This window comes from Lampetra fluviatilis, chromosome 24 (genome assembly GCF_964198595.1).
Source record: "Lampetra fluviatilis chromosome 24, kcLamFluv1.1, whole genome shotgun sequence".
Classification (NCBI taxonomy): Eukaryota; Metazoa; Chordata; class Hyperoartia; order Petromyzontiformes; family Petromyzontidae; genus Lampetra; species Lampetra fluviatilis.
The window spans coordinates 4,451,894-4,468,438 of NC_136298.1; the positions used below are offsets into that span (position 1 = coordinate 4,451,894).

A 16,545-nucleotide genomic window follows, 5' to 3' on the forward strand; every position below is an offset into this window, starting at 1 on the left:
CGGGTCGTACGACTAACATCTTGTTGGTCGTACAGGTCGCATTTGAACCGCGTCAGTCCAGTTTGCGGTGTGACTTGGCGTCGAGCTTTTGTAATTCTCAAGCTGTTTTTGTGGATTTTTGTAACGAATCAAACCCTGTTAAATACGGCCTATGAAAGGAAAAACACTTCGGCAAGTGATGTTTCTCTTATTTCTACTGTCTGTGGGAAAATCGGGGTCCGATTTACGACGGCGTTTCCAGGAAGTATTGTGTCATAAAAGCGGGGACCAGCCTGTACTTTGTTCTTCCTCTATAACCAGAGTTGTATTTGTTGACATACAGTTTATTTTACGGACTGACTAAAATTTGACCCACCACCACCATCATTATCGTCATTAACAAAAACACTTTATACCCGACCTGCTCCTACTGGACATCTGTGAAAAAGAGCTTTATAGCTCATCGGATTCCTCCAGTATAAATAAAGATTCAGATTCTGAAATGAATAACTAAAGGCGGTTTGTTGGAAGTACAGGTATGGCGCAAATTTACTTATCTAAGAAAAGACCAATGTGCTCCCGTTTCGGGAACAATGCAGTGGCACCCAAAGGTAGGAACGCGCTCAAGGTGATGATCACTTTGGGAGATGGAGCATTGAAATAAGTTATTGCGCAGCTGATACGTGGAACGTTATGTTGCAGGACCCTGTGAGTTTAGAAACGTGCGTTTAGATTATTTGGCTGCTATAAATTTCCACGTGATAAGCCACTTTGTTGAGCTATCATTTGTGGCCAGGTCGCTTCTGAAAAAGAAGCTAATAGCTCAGTGGATTTTACTTGGTAAAATAAAACATAGTTTAATTTTATATAGTTTTTTGTGACTTGCTTACCTTTACCATATACTATTCTTCTGTCGTGTTTTTGTATTGTTGTTGTAATTTTATGACCTGCCCCGACTGGATATCTGTGAAAAATAGCTTAATAGCTCATCGGATTCCTCCAGTATAAATAAAGATTCAGATTCTGAAATTGTGATAGCTTCATCTTGCAATGGCTTGATCGTGGAAGATCATAATGTTGATGACGGTTACCAGTAAAGTAACTTTTGGACCACCCTATAAATGCAAAAGTGAAAATCCCAAAAAAGAAACAGCTTTTTAGTTAATGGTTCCTTTAAACAGAAAAAAACTTGTGGAAATTGTATTGAGCTTTGACGTTTATTTTTTACTTTGGCCAATATATATTCACAATAACAAACCGTCAAAATTAATTATTAACGTGACCTTAAAATAGCAAAAATTTATAATTGGTGGCTTTTTCTGGCAATGTTCCTTCTTTACAGAGGAGAGAGGGGGAAAGGAGATTGACTTATTGTTGGAGCTTGTACTGCTGGGAATTTAACAAATAGGAAATTTTAAGCAATCTGACAACTGTTTTTAATTGACACAAGTAGTTTAAGAATAACAACTTAATTCTACGTTTTTATATCTTGTCATTCATGAAAATGTAACCTCAAAACGCCCTAAAATGTTGCAACGCGCACTGATTTTCACAAACAGGCGCGGGAAACCAAGTTGGGAAGGCAGCCAGAACTGGCACCAACACTTGCCCAAGCTCTGTTGGTCCTCCATGTGGGTGTTTGGCCAATTTACTAGAAGGCTTTGAGACCATAAACTCGCCACCCTTGAGAACCCGGTTTAATCGTGGGCAGCTGACCGGATTCGAACCTAGGGTTACAGCGTTGCCAGCTCAGTGCTCTGCGACCTCCTGAGCCACTCGGCTACCCCTAACCTCCTATTTTTCTTCACCGCTATGGGGTTATACAGGTTGGAACAACAGGTTCCACACTGCCCACCAGGGATTATTTGTCTGTCGTGCATATGGGGAGGGGAGGGTGGGGGGTGGGAGGAGGGGTGGGGCTGGGTGGAGAGGGGAGGGTGGGAAGGGTGGGGAGGGGCTCGGTGGGGAGGGAAGGGCTGAGTGGGGAGGGGAGGGTGGGGAGGGAGGGTCTGGGTGGGGAGGGGCAGGGTGGGGGGGCTGGGTATTGGGGGGTGGGAGGGGTGGGGCTGGGTGGGGAGGGGCTGGTCACCCCGTGGTGCCCTTATAAAACTCAACGTTTAACCTACACACTACACTATACACGACACGATACACTACACTTATACAGGTAGGAACAACAGGTTCCACACTGCCCACCAGGGATTATTTGTCTGTCGTGCACGAATGCGCTGTCCAACCAAGTTCCTACCTGTCCACTCCGAAGGAACGTGTTTGTCGGCTTGTTTTATGATTACACTTTTTTCCAAAAATAACGTTGAACGGGTTAGTGCAGGGGTCGGCCACCAAAATTACAAAAAGTGCCATTTTTTTCGAATTCAGAGCCGCAATGCACGTGAATACGAGAAGCGGGTCCTTAATAAATAACATCACGAAGCAGTCCCTTAAAGAGCCGCCCGCATGCGGCTCTGGAGCCGCATGTTGCCGCCGACCCCTGGGTTAGTGCATTGGCTCTCTTTATGAATGTGGGGTACAGGGAAACTATTGAAAAGGTTATAGCATATGGACTAAATGTCAGTCCATAGTTGTGTTACTTTTTGGGACTTCTCCTTGTGTGCCTTCACATGCAGCGTCATGACGCCAGCTGTTTATTACCAGGGTAAAGCCCGATGAGCCCATAGATGCTAATTTTCATGGGCGACTTGGCCGGCAGGGAACAGCGGTAGCAGAGTGATGCATATTGTAATTTATGCTTTGGTACTTAGCTTCAGTGGATGTACTGCTTTTAGGCGCCTGGCACAAGCACAGCCGTTATTACTGCTGATTAAATAACTTCCGAGGCCAAACGCATGTTTGAAAGAGTTATGGAATCCACGCATAAGCATGCTCTTTCTTTTTTTATTTAAAGCTTTCTCGACTGCAGAAAATTTGAAAAAAAAATCTTGCTGTGAATTTCACACCTGATGATGATTGCTTGTGTTGCAGTCGAAACGTCGTGAGAATTTTTATTGTTTGATATTTTTATTATTTCATTATTTCCCTTCTACGTGACTTTACCGAAAGAACCAAGAATATATATGCTCTTTCTTGTTATGTTATAAGCCAGTATTTATGACGATCGGAGTGAATAAAAAACATTTATCTAAAGCCAATGTTTCGTGCAATGGCCTTCATTCAAAGCCAGAGAACTATTGTGTGAATGAATGCTGACTTTTTGTTTACGTTTGAGTCTATATAATAGCAGCATTTGTTGTTAGTGATGGCGATAGTTAAAAAAAAAACGATTGTGACTTGCCAAAACTGCCGCCACAACGTTTTGCGTGCAGTTGCTCAACTATTGCGCTGGCTTTGTGCAGCTTGTTTTATTTACACAGTAGCTTTTGGTTCAATATTTAAAAATATAAAAAATAAAGACAGGAATCCTATAATTTGATACGTCCTTCGTGAAGCCTGTATGCAGTGCTGGCCCAGCGGTTCGCTCGCAGTACCAGCACTACGCAACTCCGCCACCCGGGTTGATTCCCAGCCAGGGCTAACACCATTGCCAAGTGGTGTTTGAACCTGTCGTAGGCCACTCCCAGGCCAACGTTTACCTAATTGAGTACACATCAGAACTGACATGAAGAAGGTGGCCAGCAGTGATGCTAGCCACAGCAAAGACAAAGACACCCTGTATAGTTTTAAAATTACTTTTTGAGACAAGTGCTGTTGGCGAGCACCTATGAAGGCCAGCACGGCACGTGAAAGGGTGGGTGACCAGGACCACGCCTGGCCACCTTTGTCTTCCCAGCGCTGAAGTTTTATACACCGTACTAGGTACTCATTTGAGGCCGAGTCGACTTAGGGGAGGCCCAGGACTGGTTTAGATAATCATCACTGGTGTTGGCCTTGAGCGGGAATCGAACACGGGTCACCGGATTTGAGGTGCAGTGCACGAACCACAACGGTGACTACAGTATCGCTCCCCACACCACCACCTCATACACTGTAGGCGGAAGTGGTAGCAGCACTTGCCCCAACAGTCTAAGGCTATTTACAGAGGATCTTTGGATTTGTTTGTTTTTACGTATGTATATGTGTGTTTGTGACTGGACAATGTTGCTTCATCAGTGAACCTTTAAAAATATGATAGGTTAATAATTGTTGTTAATAATTGTATAATTGTGTGATGTGAATTGTATGTCTGTGTGTATGTATGTGTGGTGTGTGTGTATGTGAGAAGCTTTTGTGTTGTGGTAAATGCACTGTGCTATTAACACGGCGAGCGGAGTTCACAATTAAAATCATTGGCGAGTGATCTCAGACCTGGTCCATATGTCGTCTCTTTCTTAAATGAGTAGCTCTTGCAGTGTGTAAACATCAGCATTGGGGAGACAAAGGCAGCGGTGGGTGGTGCTAGCCATGCCACCACCTCGTGCGTCATGCCAACCTTAATACCGAGCAGCACCTGTTCCAACAGTCGCTGTGTTATAAAGGATATATGTGTATGGGGGTGTTTTTGTATGTATGTGTTGCACAGTGGGGGAGCACAGGTGGTGCATCTGCTAGTTAACTCAGTCCATCAACCTATAGCACCTGGGTCTTTCCGGTGACCCCCCCTCACCAGGGAGCCTTCCACACTTCACGTGGCCTCAGCGCGTGGCCTCAGCGCGTGCACCTAGCCTGGTAAAAGTGATGTGGTTACATCACCGTCACTTAGTGGGGATTGTTGTTCTTGGCGTGTGTATCATGTTTGCGTTCGCGCGTGTGTATGATGGGCAAACTTTGGCCACCTTGGTTGCTGGAGCGATGTTTAATTGGGTCCAAACTCTGTCAACCGTTATGCTAAGCATATGCATTGCTCGGAGTGTGCTCAGAGGGTTGTATCTCACTCTTCTCATTTCAGGTGGACCCAGGCAACACGGGTCAGGTGGGCGCCGCACAAGCAGTGGTCTTTTTAAAGAAGTCTGGATTGCCCGACCTGACGCTAGGCAAGGTAAAACGGCAACACACCTGAGCCTCTGTACGTACTTACGTACGTTGAACTTCTAAAAGTGTGTTGTTCGGAAAATTGGAAGCAACCGGAAAGAGAGCAAGACCTAACAGAGAAATGGCTTGACGACGACACAGAAAGATGTGCGTTACTTGAGCATATTGGCACAAGACGGAGGGAAAGTGGAAACAAATGACAAAATGTGCAGTGGATACCTACGGGATATCTGCCCATGGATCGTGATGATGATGAAGTTCTTTCGCACCGTACGTAGCCAACCGCGCTAATTGGAGGTGCGACACCGTGCTCTGGAAGTGTGCCGCAAATCGTTTTGGGGGGTTTTTCCCCCTTCTGTATTATTGCCTAGAAGGGTGCGTTGTATAATCGCTGAAACGAGCACGGCGAGAGGACGCATGCGGGGAAATTCGCTGAGAGTTGGAGAGAGATCAACGTGGCGAATCGGAGAACATGCGCAAGGTTAAAAGACACAAACTTTGGACCGCTTAAGAGAAACAAAGTGGGCTTTGGCAGGGCGTTTCCACTAGGAGGGGTGACGGACGAGTGGTGGTCAAAGTGGGGGGGGGGGGATGCACTCAAGAGAATGCCCGCAGTGGAGATGGAGCGGTGAAATCACTTGGTGTGCAGTTGCAGCGTGGATCATTACATCGCAGTGCATGGAGAGATTGCGACAACTTGATGAGGCGTTCATAAGTGGATTGATCATGGCTGATGATAATGGGAAGTCATTTATTTTTATTATTTTATTACTTCCCTTCTACGTGACTTTACCGAAAGAACCAAGAAGATGAATCCCTGCAGTCACGAAAGCTTTAAATCGAAATTCAAGATTCACCTCTTTTATAATTCAATTCATCTTCGCAATTTAGGGTGGATATTGAATTCAAGAATTTATTCTTTTTTTGTGGTCATGAATTTAGCGGACTCTAGTGGCTGGAGGGGTTATGTGATCCAATTACAATGTATGTGAATTGAGGATAATCAATTCGTATATGCACAGGTTTTATGCACTTATTGCTTAGTTAGTACCCTATTTTACCGCATATAACCCGCATACGCATATAACCCGCAAAAATAGCGTTTTGTGTAAAACAAATGTCAGATAACCCACACCTCCATATACCCCGCATGCATTCATATCTTTAACGTCGTTACCGCAGCTTAATTCTATCATACTAATACGAAGTTTACATTTGTAATACATTCCACTATCAATTGTTAACATTAAAATCATAACGTGCACAAAGAAAACAAACTAACCGGAAACGCGTGAACTTAAAACAGTAAATAAGTAACAAAAGTAATATCCAATAAATAAGTAACACATAACTAGTAGATAAGTAAGTACAGTTTTATCACTGGTAGAATGCGCACTGCACAGACAATAGCGGCACTACGGTAACGCCGTTGCCTCGCCCCCAACTCCCCCACCCCCCACCTCTCTCTCCCCCCAGCTCTCCTCGTCGCCGCTAAACAAAGTGCGCCCACTTCAAACATTGTCGTTTCATTGTACAAACAATTCGAATCATTGAAAACGTGATAACATGTGCAATTTTAGTGTGAGTGGTTTATTCAGCAGTGCTTTAGTCAAAGGTAAGTGTTGCATAGTGGATAGTCCTACTATGAAACAATTAAACAAGCTATGACATGTCACACGTGTAAAATATTTTTGGGATAGCCCGCACTTCCATATACCCCACAGGGCCTTGTTTTGCTTGTACGGCAATCAATATTAAATGATCAATTAATCAATGCTATACCCATAATTATACAATTCAAGTGTTAATTCATTGAATTGTATCAATGTAACAAAGATTGAGGCTAGAACATTTCAAACCAGGGCCAATATTTTAGTAAATTGCTTTGTGACATGACACCAGGACAGCCTTTCTGAAACCATTGGGACTGCCCTGGCCAATGTAGAATATGTGGCAGCTTTAGTCTCGCCACTCAAGAGGCATTTGTGCAAAACCTGGAGTCTCTTAACTTCTGGCCCCATAAATACCTGTGCACATAGCCGAGCATTCTCTACGAACATTCCTAACATTGCTGAAATTGAAATTCTTGCTGTATTTCTCAGTGAACATTCATTATGGTCCGAGTGAGTGGTGGCTTTAACATTGCTTTGTTTTAGCAACACAAATATATAGGGGTTGCTAAGCAGCTTTGAGGGTGCAAATTTTGTCAGAGACTTTAAGGCGCTAGGTTTTAATCTGAGATTCAGCCGCCCGTGATGAGAGCAGATTCGAAAGTGGAGCGAGTTGATGGACTGGCTGGGTTACCAAACTATTCTGTTAAAAGTACGACGTTTCATTTAATTCAGCTTGTCTCAAGCCCTGGAGACTAAAATGACATTCGGTCTTAATTGTCCTGTGGAGTGGCGCTATAGTTAGCACACTGTGCTCCTCTGAGTTCAATTCCTGGCCAAGGCTAGCATGAATGGCGAGTGATATCCAAACCAGACATGGGTTCCGCTTTCACAAAACTGCACTGGCCAGCATGGTAAAGTATGATCCAACAACCTCTGACTCATAAGGTGTGTGGAGACTTTAATCCAACAGTGGATTGACACTGAAGAACAATCTTTACAGGAAAATAAAACATATTCTTGTCCATTATCACGTAAGAGAGCCTTCTGAAGTGATATCATCTTCCAGAGTGTTGTTACTTCAACACAGCAATGGGTATACCAAATTTACAATTCGAATCCATATCAGAATAAATACGGTATCCTTTTCAGCAATAGTAGACCTATAGCAAGCGAGAGAGAGAGAGCTAGCGAGAGAGCTCTTAATAGGAATAAGGAAAGGGCAAAGCTGGAAGTTCCCTGTTCTCAACACACAGTACCAATGTTCACAATCGTAATATACAACCCCATGATGTCGACCCCCAAAGGGTTCAAATTGGTGAGACCCCCGACCGAAAAAACCTTGAGAAACCCCAGGGGACTCGGGCAGAAACCCAAGAAATTGAGAGAGAAACCCCAAGAGATTGAGAGGGAAATAGAAAAAAACTCTGGCACAGAAATATTTAACTCTCACGCAGGCAAGGGCAAGTCTACTTTTGGAGAAATGAGGGGTGGGGGAGTGGTTTACTAAGTAAGTTTTCTTTGCAACATTAGGGGCTGAACCACTTAGCGACTTCCCCCCACCCCCCCATAGTAAATTAAATTATAGTATAGTCCCTACCTAACCTTAGATAATTGTTATCAGTTTCCTAGCTGTTCTGTCATAGAACCAATGTGAGTAAAGTCGAAACCTTTAGGAGCTGACCTACATGTTAAACTTAAACCATTGGCAGCAGCTGCCCGTGTACTGCAGTAAATGGGTCTAAGTGTAGTATTTACGAGAGGTAAACAACAATAAACATGTGAGAATCCCTAGCAAGGCCGTGGGACACTCAACACTGAAAAATCCGTGAGTTTCAAGGGTATTCCTCGAGTCTTTTAGAGTATTTGGTTGCTATAAATTTCTACGCGATAAGCCACTTCGTTGAGCTATCATTTGTGGCCAGGTCGCTTCTAAAAAAGAGCTATATAGCTTAGTGGGCCTTGCCTGATAAAATAAAATAAATAGTAGTTGAATAGACTTCCCATGTTTGAGAACTCTAATTCAATTCCCTACTGCATAAATGCCTCCCCGTGACGTGTTGATTGTGGGGGATTGTTCGACCATACTTCACCACTACTCTGCTAAGCACGGGTTGGTGAAGAGGAGCCCGGGACCAGTTGGGATATCACTCGCCACTGATGTTGGCCCTGGCCGGGAATCGAATTCGTTTAGTTACTTTTAGAGTAAAGTACAGTGCACCATTTACTACACGACCAACCCCGCTACCCATCAGTGCCAAGAGCACAAGTGAAATATAATTGAGGATAAAACCAACAAAAATGTCGAAAAATCTGCCAAAGTTGACTGTGCAACACTTTCACAGATTCTATCGGAGTGATTACAACTGAATTACTTGTATGTGAAGGGATAAACTTAAGATGACAATCTTTTGCAATCTCTCAAGATCTTATGTAAATATGTTTTCCCAAGCCAGAGAGAAAAAAACCTAGAACAGCATTGAGTGGCTTGAATGTTGTTTGCTGTGCTGGTTATGATTATAGCAAACAATGGCTGCCAATAAATATTTTGGCATTCTAATCACTGGGTTTCATTTTGGCACTGCCGAAAGGAATGCGTGCGGTTGTAAATAACAAAAACAAATATTAAACAAATGTAACAAAAATCTTCTGGGCGGTAGCGCTTACAGTAGTTTGCTCATTTATTTGGACAAAGTAATGTTTCTGTGTTAGGTTCGTGGTCGTGGTTCTGTGGTTGTGACTTTCCGCTGAATGTGCGTTTGTGTTTTTTTTCTCTCGCTCAAAGATTTGGGAAGTCGCCGACCCGGAGGGCAAAGGCTACCTTGAGAAACAGGTTTGGTGACGCTGTCTGGAAACATTCATTGATTCATGGCATTGTGAACCCTCATCATCATCCATCGCCAATCCACTGCTGGTTGAAGGCCTCTCCAAACCCCCTTCGCGATCCTCCACGAACCTGCGTTGTGATAATCCAACAGACCATCTGCACACGAGCGAGCCGATTTCATCGCTCCGTCTCTCCTAGTGGAGGTTCCCTCGCGACGCGTTCTATTCCTTGGGCTGCCACTCCGTCACTATTATTCCTGACCAGCGACTATCGTCCCCATTCAGCCGTGATGTGTCCTGCCCGAGCCCACGTGCTTAACCCTTTTTCCGTTTCCGAGACGACTGCGAGTTGCAGGGTGAGTCCCGTTCACCGCTGAATACCGGAACGCGCAAGCGGCTCTGTGTTAATATTATGTAGAGAGGCGTAGCGGCGTTATTTTGAAAGACATTGTACTCGCCACAGAGAACCACTCTGCGATAGCTGGCGCTAAACTGTGCCGCACTCCCTCCCGCATGGCCTCGTGGAAGCCTCGATACTGATAAAGTGATTCTATTTGAGTTTTTCTTGCTGTTTCGTTTTAACGACGTATCCGTTATCGGAACGGAATCTGAAGAAAAACTGATGACGTACACGTGTGTCATCGGAGCGGGAAAGGGTTAACAGCTTCAAAGCCGTCTTTAACTTCCGTACGTTCTCTGATTCCATGCGTCCCTCTTTCCGTTCCTCGATGTCATCACACGCCTGCATATCCTCCACGCTTCTTTCCTCGCCTTTTATGCCACCCATTGCATAAATGTTGTATGTTCGTGGAGACTTTGTGACACCTGTACTGTGTCAGTAGCATCGATTTAAGTTTTTTTTTAGTAACCAAAGATTTGACCGCTTCTGTGAATAACTTTGCCCTTTTTGGCGGGTGTGTTGGCCCACACCTTTAATGTAAGTGCTATAAGGGTGGGCTTGGTGGACTGCACATGGATTATCATGCCACCTGAGTCAATATACAGTGGTGAGGTGTTTTAAATCGTTGCTCAAGTTTAATTTCAAACTATTACCTACGGATCAGAAACATGGACACTGACAAAGGAAAATGGATCAGAATTGAAAAGGGCACGCAAGGAAGCGTAGATAGAAATGTCCACGCATTGGATTCGCAGTAATAGCCCAATTTACATTTCCCCCTTTCACATCGTTTCACAAATACGTCGTCACTATATTACCACCACTACCTGATTTGCATTGCCTCAACCCTACACTCACGTCGCTGACAACATCGTCCGTCCTTTTTCATTTTCCGTCGCCTCTCAGCCTTCGCCTCCACCACCTACCCTGTAAATCGCTTCGATTGACGTCATTTCGATATTCGTCGTCGCACCTTTCAAGAACACATCCCCCCGACGTAAACCGGGGGTATTACGGCACTGACTTGAACAAAAGGGGCATGGGCAACACACGTCACTCGAATGGTTGATGACCGGTGGTCGAGACTTACGATGAAGTGGTGGCCAAATGAGGGGTAATTCCAGAGTGGACATCAACTGAAGAGACGGATCGATGAGATCATCTTATGCACAAGCGCTAGATGGATTGTTGCGTCACATCACCGTGATTCAGAATCAGAATATTTATTTAGACTGGAGGAATCCAATGTGCTATAAAGCTCTCTTTTAAAGATGTCCAGTATTGATGATTGATGGTGATGACGTGGGGATGCCTTCATCCAGCAGTGGATAGATCATGGCTGATGATCTTGATGTTTTTTTTTATAGTCAGGCCATAGCTCAGGGTTAGTGGATCACACGGAGATGTAAGTTGCGCGAATCGCCCACCTTTAAAAGCAATCGGGTAACTCGTCGTGAGTACAACAAGTAGGTTTCTAGCTGACTACATATAAATCGAATAGCTGAGGAACAATGTTGAATTGGCTTAAGACTAATAGTGGTCTTCCTGCGTTTAGAGAGCAAATCATCATAATAATATAATTCAATATTATCCAGCCAGGTTGTGGTGCTGCGAGAGCGTTTAACTCACAGTTCAAAATGTGCGAATTCAAGTCCTGGCCAGTGCTTGTTGACTTGTTCTAGAATCCAAGGTGATTATCAATGACCCATATAAACCTTCGATGTGGGTGAGACTTTGAGCAAAATAAATGTTGAACATTTGGCATCATGGGAGATCGCTTGACTCGCAAGCAAGAGGAAGGTTTTGAGATTAGTTCCTGGTCAGGCGTTGTCAACCTGTCCCATAACTCTCCACGTCTCTAAAATATGTAACCACCCTGTGGGAAGTCGGCAGCGTTGCGTTATCGATAGACTCTCCGCTGCCTTGGGAGTGTCAACATCCCACCAGTGGCTGTCGGAGCCGCCAGTGGAGATCGATGCACACCATCATGTTTTCCCTTGCGCAGCGACCCTCTTTGGCTTTCGATGAATAATAAGTACAGTAAAACCTGGAACCAATGCTCACTTGCTCGTGTGTTGTTTTCTCGCTCGTTGACTGCGCAGCGACGGTATTGACGCACTCAGGCACGCGCATGCTCTCTCTCGACTACGCCTTGCCCCACAGGGCTTTTACGTGGCGCTGAGGCTGGTGGCGTGTGCGCAGAACGCTCTCAATGTCTCCCTGAGCAGCCTCGACTTCCCCGTGCCCGTCCCCAAGTTTGTAAGTCTCGCAAAGCTTTCGCCATCCCATCTCTCACCCACCTCCTGTCTTTTGCCATCGCGTCTCTGACCACCTAAGACGAGCGTTGTCGTTTGAGAGCAGAGCGGCCGTGGAAAACTGCAACGTTTCCGGCCCTTAGATTGTTTTGCTCGTTCGTTTGTACGGTCGCTTTGCTGCATGGGCGCTAAGTGTGGTTTGGAACACGCCACTGCGCATGGTTAACCAGTTCTGAAAAATGCTGTTAAAAATAAATGTTGGTAAAAAAAATTGTCGGTTGCTTAATGCCTGATTGATGTGGAATTTGTGTGTGTTTAAAAAAAATAAAACTTTATTCAGTTTCCAAAACTGTTCCGAAAATTGTTAAAAACATGTTTTCTCTGAGTGAGTTTCTGTTGTTGTAAAACTGGCTTTGCTTTTGTTGGACATGTGGTTTAAATATTCTTGTCTGCGTGTAGTATTCTTACATTTTACTCAATTACATAATGGACTCACATATGTTCGCTTGGCTGCCTCCCTGTTATTGTTCAGTGTTTGTAACAATGAAAGAAGTATAATAATAATATTGCCAGTAAAGTTTTGACACATCTCTACTGAAAGCAGGACTGGCTTTTACTCCAATCATGATTGTGAATCTCCTGTCTAAAGTAGCTCGACTCATTTGTCAATAATGCCATGTGGTGTTACAAAGTAAACGTATAATATAGGCGACGTTTCAGGCATCAGTTCTCCTTCACGGCACACCGAGAGGCCGTGGAAGTTGAGTGGTCTCTCTTTGTGTGAAGATTAAGGGCATTTAACCAAAATGCCACCATTAGTATCTTCCTTTTTCCGACAGTGTTAGTTACCAATGTGTTCAGTTTGTTTTGATATTCGCGCACGTGCACCACTTCAAATGCAGCATCATCCAAATAATGTCTTCACGTAACAACTGTCATTAAGTTTAGAGCTGGGAAGATTAGCAGAATAATCGATTAAAAATTAACAGCCACTCTTTGTGGTTAATTACTCAGGTCCCCTTCAGCAGGCCCCCAATTCCATCCTCTTCAAAGTGGGAAATTCCCTAAAAGCCACGTCCAGCACGATACAGCCGCTTAGACCGTAGACGTCATCATGCGCCACTGATCGCCTCCCGTTCAGTGGCACGCAAGGAAAGGATCAGCCGGGTAATCTGACCGATAATCTGTAGCGTAATTGATTACTTTTACTATGGGAGAGTTAATTTCTAATCAAGATATGATCGGCTGGAGGATGCTCAAAGGGATAATATTAGGACACTAAGCCTTGGAACATGCCTGTAAATGAAAAGAAAATAGCTTTTGGGTGGATGTTGCCTAAAGCGAAATACCATATTTCATACACCTTATTCTGCTACATCCAGTCATTGATGACTGCCGCTAAATACTCACTACTCATGAGAAACCAGTTAAAGGGTGTCTCAAACCTGCAGTTGAACTCAGGTTACTGGCTAAGTATGTAATAACGATGCATCTATTCATTATCTGGGGTGCCACAATAGTGAGATTTTAACTACCTTAATGGGTATACAGGAGGTCGTTGGTTCGATACCAACCCTGGCACCTGTATATTTGGAGTTTGCATGTTTTCACAGTGGTTATGTGGATTTTTCTCCGTGTACTCCGGTTTTTCTCTCCACATATAGAAACATGCGTTTTTAGAGTGTTTGGCTGCTATACATTTCCATGAGATAAGCCACTTCATTCAGCTATCGTTTGTGACCAGGTCGCTTTTGAAAATTAGCTATGTAGCTCAGTGGGCCTTACCTGGTAAAATACAAATTGTCCTTTCAGTTTTTTAAAGTCGATTCTTAAGCACAACGATACATATTTTTAATTGTGTGAGTAAACAAAGATGAGAGAAATCCCAATGAGAGAGCTAAAATCAGTTTAAAAAATGTACACTTGTATAGGATCATCCTCTAAATACTGGCAATTTCATTGAATCGCTGAGTGTTGTGAACCAATCAATTCTCATCTTCAGCAACGTCAGCTCAGTATTCCGATGCGGGCATTATGAGACCCCTGGAGCTATCCGACCACCTTTTCATCTTCATTTGTTGTGAACAACAAATATATTATATTGACCGGTTGTCAGGTGATACAAGTAAGCACAAGTGCAAGGTATATTTGCAAGAAAAATATAAGTTATCAGACAAAGGATATATTTTGAAAAGTCTCCTGGCCCCTTTAACTCTGTGCTTCCAGTGGAACTTTTTTAAAGACAGGGTTAGATCTACTGACTCGTACTTTTGAGTTAAGCACAAGTCTGCAGATTATTCAAACCATGTTACACCATACCGATTTTAAAAGTGAAAATTGCATGCAAAATGTTTTTTTTTTAAACATTTCATACATTATAAATGTCTTTGTAAACGGATGATATACATCTAGTAAAAGGGTAAAAAAAATCGACAGCTTGCCGCTGTAATTCGGCATGTTTGGCAAGTACGGTAAACCCTCGCTTAACTCATGGTGTTCACATAATGCGTTTTTGCTTTAACACGGTTCCTCCATTTAGGAACACTTCGCACAAAGTGGAACGCACACCGTTATAATGCAGAACGCACACCGTTACAACGCGGTTTCTGAGCGTTCGACCACAAACTCTCTTGAGCTGCGCGGCTGAGCGGAGTGATACAGTACGCAAAATTATACAGTATGCAGAACGATACAGTACGCAGTGGCGGCATACCCTCATCTCAGCTCTTTGTCCTGCCATGGAATGACTGCAGGCTAATTTCATAGTGCAAATGTAATTCAGTAGTAGTAATTCTTTGCTCAATGTGGCACTTTTAAGGAACGCATCTAGCGCGTTAAACAAGGAATTCCTGATAATTGGTTTTTTACCCTTCTATCTGGCAACAAAACTGACACCTTTCCTGTTTGGGGCTTGGCTCCCACCGTGTGCTGTGTTCCATGTGTATGTGTGCGCGTGTGTGTGTGTTTCTGCGTCTTGCAGGAGCTCGATAGCCCAGCGATGATAGCTCCTCCTCAAGGCCCCGACATCCCCTGGGCTGTCAAGGTTTGCTTGACATTACTTTACCCCCACCTCAGATTAGTACGGTTGGTTATGTACGGTGTGAAATAAGTTCAGCATGCATACTGCACTCATTGAAACCTGCAATGTAAAGCTACGAGGGCTCATAGAATAGTCCTTATCCTGGTGATTCAGTGGTAGGCTGACATATGTGTCTATTATAAACCGGCCAGCTGACTCGGTGGGAGAGCGAACGGCTGGCAATCAGAAGGTTGCTAGTTTAAACTCTGGTTGGGGGTTGACTCATTGTCCCATCATCTCTCCAGCATTGATAAATTAGTACTCAATTTGTAGGGAAGTCACCAGTGGTTGTCATGATTAGGCCCTCTCCTACCATAGGAATAAGCAATTTCCAAATCACTGACTTTTTTTCAAATAACTATGGTGATTAAAATAACTCGGTGTAACTAGTTATTAATGTCTGTCTTTGGAGAGTGGTCACCTACTTCAATAGAAATTCACCTTATTAAATACAGGACATAGAGTTGACTACAATGTACACATCTCCTTGGAGTGCCTTGCAAAAGAAGACGGCTCATGTCTGTGATTTTATCAAAACGGCTGACCGACCGACTAACGATTATATATTTACGATGCAAGAAATTAAAACGCAGTCTTCAAACGATCACTTCTGTTTTCTTCTTCTCCCACCGCACATCGCAGCCAGAAGAGAAGGCCAAGTTTGACAGCATCTACGACAGCCTGAAGCCCCAGAATGGTCTCCTGTCAGGAGAGAAGGTCAAACCTGTGCTGCTCAACTCAAAACTTCCCGTGGAGACGTTGGGCCGGGTGCGTTTTAGGGCACCGTGGTGGCGAGATAACTTCCTTTGCCTGGTATACAGGAGGTCAAGGGTTGTATCCCGAAGGGGGGCGGGGAGGGATTTACAAACTTGCTTTATTGCTTTACCTGCCGTATCTGGAGATGAATTCTAATCAGCGACACTAAGGATTGCAAACCCAGAGCGCGTCCTAACTCACCTATTCCAAACGCGGCAGTTTTGCAATACAACACCGACTGAATTTTTATTTGCAAAACTCTCTCATCGCCACCCACGCGTCGCGTCACAGATTCGCTGATGCGGGGGTTTGTTTCCGCAGGTGTGGGATCTGAGCGACATCGACAGAGATGGTTTCCTTGACAGGGATGAGTTTTCCGTGGTGAGTTTTTGTGTAAAGCATATTTCCCCACCCCCCCCCCCATCGAATATGTTCTGCACGGTCCACATTTGGTTGAGAATTTCTTTGCTCTTACCGCAGTGCAGTGAATATCTCTGTGCCAAGGAAGAACAATAATGCTCGCGTGTTGATTCCCTAACACTTTCCACAATATTTGCTGCCTTGCCCAAGCTGGAGGATTGATGTACTAATGCAATTTGAACTTATATTTTATTAATAATTTTTAGTGATTTGCTTACCTTTACTATACTTTGCAATCCTATGTTTCTTTTTGTA

At 44.0% G+C, this 16,545-nt stretch overlaps 1 protein-coding gene across 5 annotated transcripts in view; it reads left to right on the forward strand.

Annotated features, from left to right (window-relative positions):
• Positions 1-16,545, forward strand: part of LOC144941087 (uncharacterized) — an 85,027-nt gene that overhangs the window by 12,470 nt on the left and 56,012 nt on the right. For 2 of the 5 annotated variants that reach the window (XM_078867542.1, XM_078867543.1), the window contains exons 3-8: positions 4,862-4,951; positions 9,340-9,387; positions 11,944-12,039; positions 15,016-15,078; positions 15,757-15,882; positions 16,192-16,251. In XM_078867542.1, the coding sequence (XP_078723668.1) occupies positions 4,862-4,951; positions 9,340-9,387; positions 11,944-12,039; positions 15,016-15,078; positions 15,757-15,882; positions 16,192-16,251 (483 nt within the window). Of the gene's footprint in view, positions 1-4,861; positions 4,952-9,339; positions 9,388-11,882; positions 12,040-15,015; positions 15,079-15,756; positions 15,883-16,191; positions 16,252-16,545 lie in introns of those variants that run through there. The other 3 variants (XM_078867544.1, XM_078867545.1, XM_078867546.1) reach the window with 3 other exon arrangements.